The 12,388-nt window shown below is 43.7% G+C and overlaps 1 protein-coding gene across 1 annotated transcript in view; it reads left to right on the top strand.

Moving 5' to 3' along the window:
* Positions 1-12,388, top strand: part of VPS53 (VPS53 subunit of GARP complex) — a 124,858-nt gene that overhangs the window by 60,854 nt on the left and 51,616 nt on the right. The window contains exon 13 of the mRNA XM_006052711.4: positions 8,773-8,867. Within this exon, the coding sequence (XP_006052773.1) occupies positions 8,773-8,867 (95 nt within the window). The remainder of the gene's footprint in view (positions 1-8,772; positions 8,868-12,388) is intronic.

Below are 12,388 nucleotides of genomic sequence, written 5' to 3'. Positions count from 1 at the left end.
GGATTGATCCTTGGTCTGGGAACTGAGATCCTACATGCCACTCAGCACAGCCAAAAAAAGAAAGAAATGTGTCTCTCCCATTTTGGGAGGAAGGAGTGGGATGAGAAGGAAGAGTCCAGGTGTGGAACTCATCCTCCACCCGCGCTCGGGTATCTGCAGCCTCTGATCTGGCCTTCTGTAGTTGGGCCATTTTCAGGGCCCTCCTGTCTCCCCAGAGCACATGGCTGCCACTGTCACATCCAGAATCATGTAGCTGAACACTCAGATGTGCCCAGTGCTGTTGGAAAATTATCCCATTAGCCAGTCATCTCTGGGTGTCACAAAACTGGATTATGATAGCGTTCCCCATGAGCTAAAAAATCAGTTTTGTCAGGTAACTTGTTTTTCTTTTTTCTTTCTTGTGGAACTTTTTGCTCATCCTGGAAGCTTGAGATTAAGCTTGTCTTAAGGATGAAGATCTGCTCATTCTAAGGACACAGAACATGGGTACATGGGGTAAAGCAGAGTCACGTGATGGAGAAGATGCCAGACTCTGGTTTGCCACCAGCTGGCTGTGTGACCTTAGGCAGGTTCTTTTCTCATTGGACTTCCCTTGTTTAGAGGGAGCCAGTGGTTTTCCAGTTCTATTCCTTGGTGCCCTGTCACATGTCACTGTGGGGAGCTGGGAAGAGACCAGAGCTCTAAGTCCCTCCAAATAGAGCAGTTCTGTTTTGAGTCACTTTTTTCATGGACTCCCAGGTAAAATTACTTTAGGATCAGGGGTTCTAGGTATATTCAAAACGAAACTGAGACTTCCGTGGTGGTCCAGTGGTTAAGACTTCAGCTTCCAATGCAAGGAGTTCAATCCCTGATCAGGAAGCTAGATCCCACATGCCTCTCGGCCAAAAAACCAAAACATAAAACAGAAGCAATGTTGTAACAAATTCAGTGAAGACTTTAAAAATGGTCCATATATTTAAAAACCTAGAAAAAATACTGAAAACCTCTGGGCTAGATGATCCACCCTCAGTTTCACGGGCTGTTCCTTTTTAGTAATAAAACTGACACACCAGTGACTAATGCCTCCTCATCTGCGTCCCCAGCCTCCTACCGCCTCCCCAGCACCGTCCCGCTTGTGGTTGATTAGGTGGGAGCTCCAGGACCCCCTCGCCCCGACTTCCTAGTTACTCGCTGGCTTCTAAAGTTGGGCGCACTGGAAGAGGAGGAGCCAGATGGGGCTTCAGGGGGAAGCGCACCAGATGCCGGTGGTGAGCTCGGCCGGCGCAGGGGGACCAGTAGTTGTTCTGGGTTACCCGACCTGTCGGCATCACCGCAGTCAGCAGACGGGGCCTTCAAGATGGGGCTATAGAGCAGGGAGCGCGCGAACTTGAAAAGAGGTATTTAGTTCGAGCAGTCTCTTGCCAGCATGTTCCCAGTGATTAAAAAATGGCATCTGAGAGAGGACTGAGGGTCCTCAGAGTATAAAAGAAAGAAGAAATAAGGAATTTCTGGCTTTAAAATGTACCCTTCTGGTGATCCGAGCAGTTAGATTTAATCTGTTTACATTGGATTGTAATAAAAGGAAATGGGACCAGCTGCAGACCTCCTTACTGTGACAACAGTAACCTTTTATTATTCCATCAAACTCCAGGAGGAAATAGCTTAAACATCTGCAGCTTTTGGACAGAATCCACACACTCCAAAGTCCAGCCCGAGTGCTACTGCTAAACGACTTTAGTATATTCTTTAAGCTGAGAAGCAACCCTTTAGGGAGCTAGAAGGTGCAAAGGGAGACACCAACTTGAGCTCCAATTCTAGCCTGCAGCATCTAAATATGAACACAGATATGAGGCAGCCGGAAGCAGGAGGCAGCTCAGTGGGGGTTAAAAAAAAACAGACTTGAGGCAGTGCCTCCCATTGTTCCCTTCTTGCTTCCAAATCACCTTGAAAACTCTGTAAGAGGACAGGGAGCTATGACTATGACTATAGGTCCCTCCTCTCTGCTGGGAGCGCCATTAGAGGGCAGAGGCTGGGCGAAGTAGAGTCGCCTGCAGAAGGTTTGGGCCGCGTGGGCTGTCTGTCTGTGTGGCTGGCTCTCTGAGCCACAGCCAGAGGCGTCTGTGGGGCCTCATCAAACTTGGTCCCCAGGAAGACGGGTCAGGGTGAGTTTGTTGAAATATCAGGTAGCCATACTCCCTATTCATTGGAATCTCTGTTTATCTGAATAAGCTCTCTAGATTCATCCATACATTTTTATCACATATCATTTTGTGCATACATAAAAAGGAAAATATGAGCAAAATAAATAAGTAAAGATATTCCCCAAACTTCTTCACCTTTGGAGTCTTAACACTGCTGAACCTTTTTTTTCTTAAAGAGCTTTTTGATGTGGACCGGTTTTAAAGTCTTTATGGAATGTGTTACAGTATTGCTTCTGTTTTATGTTTTGGTGTTTTGCCCACGAGGCATGTGGGATCTTCTCTCCCCAACCAGGCATCCCGCTGGGAATCCAACCAGGGATCCCAACCAGGGAACCCACACCCCCTGCATTGGAAGGGGAAGTCTTAACCCCTGGACTACCAGGAAGTCCCTCTGAACCACTTTAAAAAAAAAACTTTTAATTTCACAGTAATTATAGACTCATAAAAAGTTGCACAGAGAAGTCCTGGATACCCGTCTCTCAGCTTCCCTCAGTGCTGATGACTCCCATAACTGCAGCACGATATCGAAACCGGGACGGTGGTGCTCACCTCGTCTTTTCCTCAGCGGTGGGTGTCTCTCTCTGCTGCCACATGGTGTGCTCCCAGCTGCTGGTGATGTGCCGTTTCTCAAGATGCTCCTCCACTACACCTGGGATACACCTGTAGTACAGATATCGTCAAAACCAGCTGCCTAACACTGACACAGTACTAGTCACTTAACTCTAGGCTTTATTCGGATTTTTTATTGTTATTTGAAACCTTTTTCTCTTTTTTAAAAAAAGAATGTCAAATTTAGGGAAAGTTTTAAAAATATTGCTAGGAACTCCCAAATATCTTTCACCTGAGTTCACTAGTTTCTACTATTTTGTTACATTCACTTTACCATTTTCTCCCCTCCCTCTCTCTCTCCTGTCTCTTACTTTCCCTCCCTCTGTCTCTCTCTCTTTCAGAACAAGTCAGTTTATAAGTATCATGCCCTTTGTCTCTGAGTATTTCAGTATGTATTTCCTTTCTAGGAAACACATTCACTTAAGCAAGATATTCACTAAAGAGGGTACTCACTAAAATCACCACAGATCAAAATCGGAAAATTTAACACCGGTGTGATATCTCATTTATAGACTTATTTAGATGTTAAAATGTGATCCAAAAGTGATAAATTAAAACACTGTCAATTGTTGGGAAGGCACACTGAAATTAGTAAATAAAGCCAGATACAAAATACACACGTTGATTTAAAACATGACAATATTCTATATTACACAAACTTCCATTTATAATTTCCAAAAGCTGTCCTACAGACATGTGAATATTTTTGTCAGGGGAAGAAAATATAAATAAAGGGAATAATTATATTTATGAAGATTGCATTTTAGTTAATGAAAAGGCATCTGGGTATTGTGGTCTTGTTTTCCAGTTCTAAAATCAGGGTATCTGGGTCCCCGGTGGTTCAGCTGGTAAAGAACCTGTCTGCCAGTACAAGAGACACAAAAGACAGGGATTGGATCCCTGGGTCGGGAAGATCCCCTGAAGAAGGAGATGGCAACCAGCTCCAGTATTCTTGCTTGGAAAATTCCATGGACAGAGGAGCCTGGCAGGTTACAGTCTGTGGAGTCGCGAAGAGGCGAACACAACTGAGCATGCCCATACGCATGCTGTGTGGTGCTGTTAAAATCAGGATATTTCAGGATATCTAATCCTAAAAAAGTTAGACAAATTAAATCATATTTCTCTGTTCGTTTATCAGATCACTTTATTGAAAAGAATAACAAATTTTGAAATATAAGTAACTGACTTGGAAAATGTAAAACAGATAAGGACCACACCTCCACAGTCATCACACTGCATCACAGATCCCTCATTCTAAACCAATGCAAATGTAGAAAAACCCCTGAGGTATCTATAAAATGAAGTAGAACTTTGGATCTAGCCAATTTAAACTCAAATTAACCCGGTCTTATGTGCTAAGTCACTTCAGTCATGTTCCAACTCTTTGCTGCCCCATGCAACCCGCCCGTCTCCTCTACCCATGGGATTCCCCAGGCAAGAATACTGGAGGTTGCCATGTCCTCCTCCAGGGGATCTTTTCGATCCAGGGATCGTACCCGCGTCTCTTACGTCTCCTGCATTGGCAGGTGCCTTCTTTACCACTGATGCCACCTGGGAAGCCCAGAGTCTCTTACAGTCTCAGCCTAAGGCCTGACTTTGGCAGTGGCTTCTGGATGGTAAGAGAAAATAGCTCAGACTATAGTTAGTCTTAGGAAGAACCAGAGTTTCTTCAAATCCTGCCAAATAAGTAAATAAAGACATGGAATTCTTAGAAGGTGAAAAGGGTATAGAGCTAGATATGAGATTAAATGGGGTATGTCTACAGTTCACATTTCAGGTGATCATCAGTTTTTATAGATGTTTTTAAGCATTTCAGGGTTTGTATTTTTTTTGATTACTAGAAGAAGGTAATCATTATTTCTGTCTGTCTTTAGGAGCTTAGCTTTTCCAGTTTATTAAGAAATATGAACAGTTTAGTTCAACGAGTATAAGTGCTGATTTATATCCAAATTGTACCCTTGTATCAACCCCAGCAAAGCCTCAGAGACCTGTATCTATTTTCAAATGCCCACAAACAAAACACAGATACAATTGGCTTTTTCTTTTTTTAGGAACAGAAATATGTAGGAAGATCTTGTTTATTTTTTAGATGTTTTGAAAGGAAATTTAGTAGCGAATCAGTTTAGTTCAGTCGCTCAGTCATGTCCAACTCTTTGCAACCCCATGAATCGCAGCATGCCACGCTTCCCTGTCCATCACCAACTCCTGGAGTTCACTCAGACTCACGTCCATCGAGTCAGTGATGCCATCCAGCCATCTCATCCCCTGTCATCCCTTTCTCCTCCTGCCCCCAATCCCTCCCAGCATCAGAGTCTTTTCCAATGAGTCAACTCTTTGCATGAGGTGGCCAAAGTACTGGAGTTTTAGCCTTAGCATCATTCCTTCCAAAGAAATCCCAGGGCTGATCTCCTTCAGAATGGACTTGGTTGGATCTCCTTGCAGTCCATGGGACTCTTAAGAGTCTTCTCCAGCACCACAGTTCAAAAGCATCAATTCTTTGGCGCTCAGCTTTCTTCACAGTCCAACTCTCACATTCATACATGACCACTGGAAAAACCATAGCCTTGACTAGACGGACCTTTGTTGGCAAAGTAATGTCTCTGCTTTTGAGTATGCTATCTAGGTTGGTCATAACTTTCCTTCCAAGGAGTAAGCGTCTTTTAATTTCATGGCTGCAGTCACCATCTGCAGTGATTTTGGAGCCCAAAAAAATAAAGTCTGACACTGTTTCCCCATCTATTTCCCATGAAGTGATGGGACCAGATGCCATGATCTTCGTTTTCTGAATGTTGAGCTTTAAGCCAACTTTTTCACTCTCCTCTTTCACTTTCATCAAGAGGCTTTTGAGTTCCTCTTCACTGTCTGCCATAAGGGTGGTGTCATCTGCATATCTGAGGTTATTGATATTTCTCCCGGCAATCTTGATTCCAGCTTGTGCTTCTTCCAGCCCAGTGTTTCTCATGATGTACTCTGCATATAAGTTAAATAAGCAGGGTGACAATATACAGCCTTGACGTACTCCTTTTCCTATTTGGAACCAGTCTGTTGTTCCATGTCCAGTTCTAAATGTTGCTTCTTGACCTGCATATAGGTTTCTCAAGAGGCAGGTCAGGTGGTCTGGTATTCCCATCTCTTTCAGAATTTTCCACAGTTTTCTGTGATCCACACAGTCAAAGGCTTTGGCATAGTCAATAAAGCAGAAATAGATGTTTGTCTGGAACTCTCTTGCTTTTTCGATGATCCAGCGGATGTTGGCAATTTGATCTCTGGTTCCTCTGCCTTTTCTAAAACCAGCTTGAACGTCTGGAAGTTCACGGTTCACGTATTGCTGAAGCCTGGCTTGGAGAATTTTGATCATTACTTTACTAGTGTGTGAGATGAGTGCAATTGTGCGGTAGTTTGAGCATTCTTTGGCATTGCCTTTCTTTAGGATTGGAATGAAAACTGACCTTTTCCAGTCCTGTGGCCACTGCTGAGTTTTCCAAATTTGCTGGCATACTGAGTGCAGCACTTTCACAGCATCATCTTTCAGGATTTGAAATAACTCAACTGGAATGCCATCACCTCCACTAGCTTTGTTTGTAGTGATGCTTTCTATGGCCCACTTGACTTCACATTCCAGGATGTCTGGCTCTAGGTGAGTGATCACACCATCATGATTATCTTGGTCATGAAGATCTTTTTTGTACAGTTTTTCTGTGCATTCTTGTCACGTCTTCTTAATATCTTCTGCTTCTGTTAGGTCCATACCATTTCTGTCCTTTATTGAGCCCATCTTTGCATGAAATGTTCCCTTGATATCTATAATTTTCTTGAAGAGATCTCTAGTCTTTCCCATTCTGTTGTTTTCCTCTATTTCTTTGCATTGATCGCTGAGGAAGGCTTTCTTATCTCTTCTTGCTATTCTTTGGAACTCTGCATTCAGATGCTTATATCTTTCCTTTTCTCCTTTGCTTTTCACTTCTCTTCTTTTCACAGCTATTTGTAAGGCCTCCTCAGACAGCCATTTTGCTTTTTTGTATTTCTTTTCCATGGGGATGGTCTTGATCCCTGTCTTCTGTACAATGTCACGAACCTCCGTCCATAGTTCATCAGGCACTGTGTCTATAAGATCTAGTCCCTTAAATCTATTTCTCCCTTCCACTGTATAATCATAAGGGATTTGATTTAGGTCATACCTGAATGGTCTAGTGGTTTTCCCTACTTTCTTCAGTTTAAGTCTGAATTTGGCAATTAGGAGTTCATGATCTGAGCCACAGCCAGCTCCTGGTCTTGTTTTTGTTGACTGTATAGAGCTTCTCCATCTTTGGCTGCAAAGAATATAATCAATCTGATTTCGGTGTTGACCATCTGGTGATGTCCATGTGTAGAGTCTTCTCTTGTGTTGTTGGAAGAGGGTGTTTGCTATGACCAGTGCATTTTCTTGGCAAAACTCTATTAGTCTTTGCCCTGCTTCATTCCATATTCCAAGGCCAAATTTGCCTGTTACTCCAGGTGTTTCTTGACTTCCTACTTTTGCATTCCAGTCCCCTATAATGAAAAGGACATCTTTTTTGGGTGTTAGTTCTAAAAGGTCTTGTAGGTCTTCATAGAACCGTTCAACTTCAGCTTCTTCAGCGTTACTGGTTGGGGCATAGACTTGGATTACTGTAATATTGAATGGTTTGCCTTGTAAACGAACAGAGATCATTCTGTCATTTTTGAGATTGCATCCAAGTATTGCATTTCGGACTTTTTTGTTGACCATGATGGCTATTCTATCATGTAGCAAATAGTCGTTTTTAAATGCTTGCCTACCCAGATAACCTTTTTATCAGATACAGTTTTCCCAGCATCAGTTGGGGACCAGGGCTGATCCATGTTTTCGCTGGTGCAAGGCAAAATATGCAGATAAAACAGCCAGCCTGTCTGTCTACCTATCTATCTTTCTATCTTGGTATAAGGTCACCAACTAACTGTCTCTTCTTGGGAAGAACTGCCTTTATGCAGCTATTTTCTCTTTTAAAAGGTTTAGGTATAAAATACTCTTTTAGGAACTTGTGGCGAGAATATTGAGAGTATAAAGTAGCAAAATGAAAAGTTAGCAACCCTGTGTTGGCACCCTACCCTTCTTGTTTTTGTTTTTTCCTATTTGTTGATGAAATTCAGCAGTCAGGAAGCACTGCAGGGACAGCAGTGATCTAATAGGAAGAGTTCTAGTTTCGGAGGTAGGAGACGCCACCCTGTGCCTGGGGGCAGGCTGCTAACACCTCCTGTGCCTCTTTAGGTGTAGTGAAAGTGAAAGGCGCTCAGTCATGTCCATCTCTTTGCGACCCCATGGACTATACAGTCCATGGAATTCTCCAGGCCGGAATACTGGAGCAAGTAGCCCTTTCCCTTCTCCAGGGAATCTTCCCAACCCAGGGATCGAACCTAGGTCTCCCTCACTGTAGATGGATTCTTTACCAGCTGAGCCACCAGGGAAGCCCTTCTTTTAGTGTAAAATAGTAGTCATAATTCTTACATTGAGGGTTGTTGTGAGGAGTAGATGAGATGTTATTTTGTATCAAAGTGCTTGGCCCATAATAACAAGCAGTAAATGGAGGCTTTCAAAACTAGACTGTGTAAAAGTACTTTAGACATTCCAAGGCACTGCCCAGCTATAAGGTGCTGATTATTAGCAAGAATTTGCATTTTTGAAACATCAGTCAGATGATGAAGACCTTCCAAATTGAAAATGCATGTGTTATCACAGTAGCTGTAAATCTTTCACTGCACAGAGCACATAAATGATGCCAACAAAGCTGGTTTATTATTCACAAGCTGGCATGAATTATAATACAGGACATAGTCCCAGTCTAGTTACACCGCGTGCTTCTTTTCTGTAAGTTAGGAGTGAACTTTGAAGGGATGTTTTTGTTGAAACTGCTGGAAAATTTGCAAAAATGGCTCAAGTATAGAGTTTCTTTTTTTCTTTCCTTTTCTCTCTTTTTTCCCTTTACAGCCTAAGAAGCCTAAAGCCCCAGACAATCCATTTCACGGCATTGTTTCCAAGTGTTTTGAGCCGCATCTCTACGTGTACATTGAGTCCCAGGACAAGTGAGTTGACAACCATTTTGCTGCTTTCTCCTGCCATTTCTCCTGCCTCAAGTCAGGGAGGGGCCTCACAAGGGCACAGCTCCTTCTAGATGGTGAAGGAGGGACTTGGCATGCCCATAACCCTCCCTGGAAAGCTGCTAAGGATACTTCTTGGTCTTTTGAGTGTTATGATGTATTATGTCTGTCAATCTCAGAAGCCTGAATGTGACTCTAAGGCGCTCCCAAACAGGTCCCAGCACCTAGTTCCGAGATGGGCCTGAGCCCTTACGTCTGCATGTCAGCCTGCCAGGCTTTACGGTGCCAGGTGCTGAAAAGTGGAGAATGAAAGCCTCAACTCTGATGTATATGTTTTCAAGTATAATTTGTTTAACTTTTCATTTTGAAATCATTTAGATTCACCAAAAAGTTATAAAAGAATTCTCATATATCCTTTGTCCAGAGAATGGTGGTGGTTGTTTAGTTGCTAAGTCAGGTCTGACTCTTTGTGACCCCATGGACTGTAGCCCACCAGGCTCCTCTGCCCATGGGATTTCCAAGGCAAGAATACTGGAGTGGGTTGCCATTTCCTTCTCCAGGGGATCTTCTAACCCAGGAATTGAACCCATGTCTCCTACATTGGTGGGCGGGGTCTTTACCCCTGCACCACCTGGGAAGCCCCCAGAGAATGGTAGCAGCTTATAGAACCGCAGTTATCAAAATCAGGAAGGTGCTATTCTCCCCTGCATGTCCTTCCTCTGGTCCAAGATCCAGTCATGCGTTTAGTTGTCAGGTCTCCTTAGTCTCCTTTAAGCTTGAACAGTTCCTCAGTCTCTTCTTTGTCTTTCATGACCTTGACACTTTTGAAAAGTGTTTGACCAGCTCTTTTGTCCAAAGCCCTCAATTTCTGTTTGTGATGTTTCCTCTTGATTAAATCCAGATTATGTGTTTGGGGCAAGAACACCACAGAGGTGACATTGTGTCCTTCTCAGTGCTCAGTGCACGATGTCAGGAGGGGGCATCTCACGTGGCTTTGTCCTGTTACTGCTGAGGTTGACCTTGACCCGTTGCTTAAGTGGTATCTTCCAGCTTTTTCCCAATAAGGCTGCGCTTTTGCTTTATAATAAGTATTTTGTGGGGGGATACTTCAGGACCATGTAAGTATCCCCCGTCTCATCACTTCGCCCCTCATTGTCACATCTCTTGACAATTCCTGCCTGACAGTGATTACTGTAGTGTTTGCCAAACACTGTGGGTTTCTGTCATTTCTTCTACATTTACTCATTGGAATTCTACTACAAGGAAGAGCTTCCTCTTCTCCCCCACTTGTTGGTTTGTTTGTTTTTGTCTGTTTGGACTGATGGCTTCTTATTTTCTTTGATGGATTATCATCCATTTAATATACATGCTTTTTACAAATGCAGAGGCTCCAGAAAATGCTTACCAAGCAGCCCACTGCAACCACAGCCAGTTGAATATGGTCATGAGTGCTCTCACAGCCAGCAGAGTTTGGTCATGTTCCAGTATCCACTTCTATGCTCTCCTCATCCCTGAATCTCTGTCCACAGCCAGAGCAACTGTGGAAGGCCCAGTCTGGAAAGGCCAGGTTTCTGAAACAGGCCGAACTGACTAGAGGCAGGCTGGTCCAGGCTTCGAGAAGAGGCCCTGTAGCCTAAAGTATATGTTTAGGAGGACCAGAGAGCGGCTCACAGGGGACGGCAGCGGCTCTGAGAAGCCCCTCAAGGGGCGTTCTCTGGGAAAGCACTTAGGTCCTGAGGTCTAGTCCTTCCCCCTCTTTGTTTTTTAATGCTTCTTTCATTTTAGCACATTCTTACTTAAAAGTATATTCCAAGGGTAAACCAGAAAATTAAGAGAACATTTCAAGTGGATATTTGTGTCTTACCTGGAACATTATTGTTCTTCAACAATTTTATTTTATTGTTGTTCATTCGCCAAGTTGTGTCCGACTCTTTGTGACCCCTACCCCATGGACTGCAGCACCCCAGGCTCCTCTGTACTCCATTATCTCCCAGAGTTTGCTCAAACTCATGTCCATTGAATTGGTGATAGATTGCTTCTATTCTTTTCTTCGTTGATTACAAAATGCATATTTTGTAATCACATTACAAATTACATATTAAAACCCCGGAAGATTAATTTGTGAAAGAGCTTCTATGTTAACAAAAACAACCTCCTCCCTGCCACCTACCCAGCAAAAAAAAAGTTGCCTTGACATCTTTTGCCTTGTAAAGCCTCAGTTTTCCTCCTGCTCTCTATCCATTCGGCTTACATCCATAGGCATGCAGAAGGGCAGACTACTAAAATCAAGTTTAAGAAATTATTTCCTCATCTGTTAAATAGTTACTATTACCATTTTTTTTTAAAGAAACATCCTGTCTTCTGCATTCACAAAGTTTTTTCTCAAGATTACTAATAAGACACCTCTGCGGGAAAGGAAAAAGGAGCTGCTATTTGCCTGTTAGATGAACAGGTCTTGAAGCAGCCCACCTGTATGACTATTATGGGCCAAACCCCTATCTTATCAATCCAAATTCTTATTTTTAGAAAGGCTTGAAGGCTGTTGGGTCCAGAGTTTAAAGTGCATATCTGAGATAACCATGTGGTTTCCCCAAACCTGTCCAGTTTAAGAAAAAAAAAAGAGTCATTTTGTAGATTATCTGGTATCATCCTGGGATCCACTCTTCTCACATGGCCTCAATTCATATAAAGCACACTCATTGTTCATGAGGCTTTGGGCAAAGGGCCAGCCCTCCCTTCCTTAGGGACTCTCCATTTCTCTCTGAAAAAATGCAGTGCTGGCCCCTCAGCCTGCCGCCTGGCCTCGCCAGAACGCTCCACAGCACGAGGGCAGTAGCGGAAGCTTCTCATAGGAGAACTGCGTAGGCTGGGCTGCTCTCGCTCCAGAATAAGCAGCAAAAGCTGGGAGCAGGAAATCAGGTTCAAGAAACCCATTTCTTCATCTGTTACAGGAGAGCATCAGACAGAATAATGCCTAAAGCAGTGGGTTGTTACCCTTGAGTCATAGACCCCTCAGAGAACCAATAAAAACCACAGGCCTCTTTGCCAAAAAAAAAAATCCATGTGAACCCACACGCTATTTTGAGTACAGTTTCAAGAGGTTCTTCAAAGTCCTTCCTAAAGTCAGAGAATCCTAAGACTGGGGAAGGAACTCAAGTGGACACTGACTGGGGGCAAATCACTACTCCTGTTGTAGCTCTGCAAGGAGGAAAACCTGAGGCCATTCACATGTCCTCCCAGAGGACAGAGACCCAACCCAAGGTAGTGGAAAGAGCATGGGCCTGGGTGCCAGACAGACCTGCACTTGCATCCAAGCCCTGCACCCCACTGCCTCGGGCCTCCAGCTCTGGTCCTCACCTCTCCGAGTCTGTTTTACACCCTCTACAGTCGAGTGAATAAAGCCCCCCTGGCAGGATTAGCGGCGAGGGTGAAATGAAACGACATGTCGGCACCTGGCACAAGAAAACAGGGCTCAGGAGCCGCGTCTGCCCTGCCCTTCTGGTGAC

The sequence above is a fragment of the Bubalus bubalis genome, chromosome 3, assembly GCF_019923935.1.
Source record: "Bubalus bubalis isolate 160015118507 breed Murrah chromosome 3, NDDB_SH_1, whole genome shotgun sequence".
NCBI lineage: Eukaryota > Metazoa > Chordata > Mammalia > Artiodactyla > Bovidae > Bubalus > Bubalus bubalis.
The sequence above is the reverse complement of the archived record's forward strand: the minus strand, read 5'-3'. Positions and strand labels throughout refer to the sequence as shown.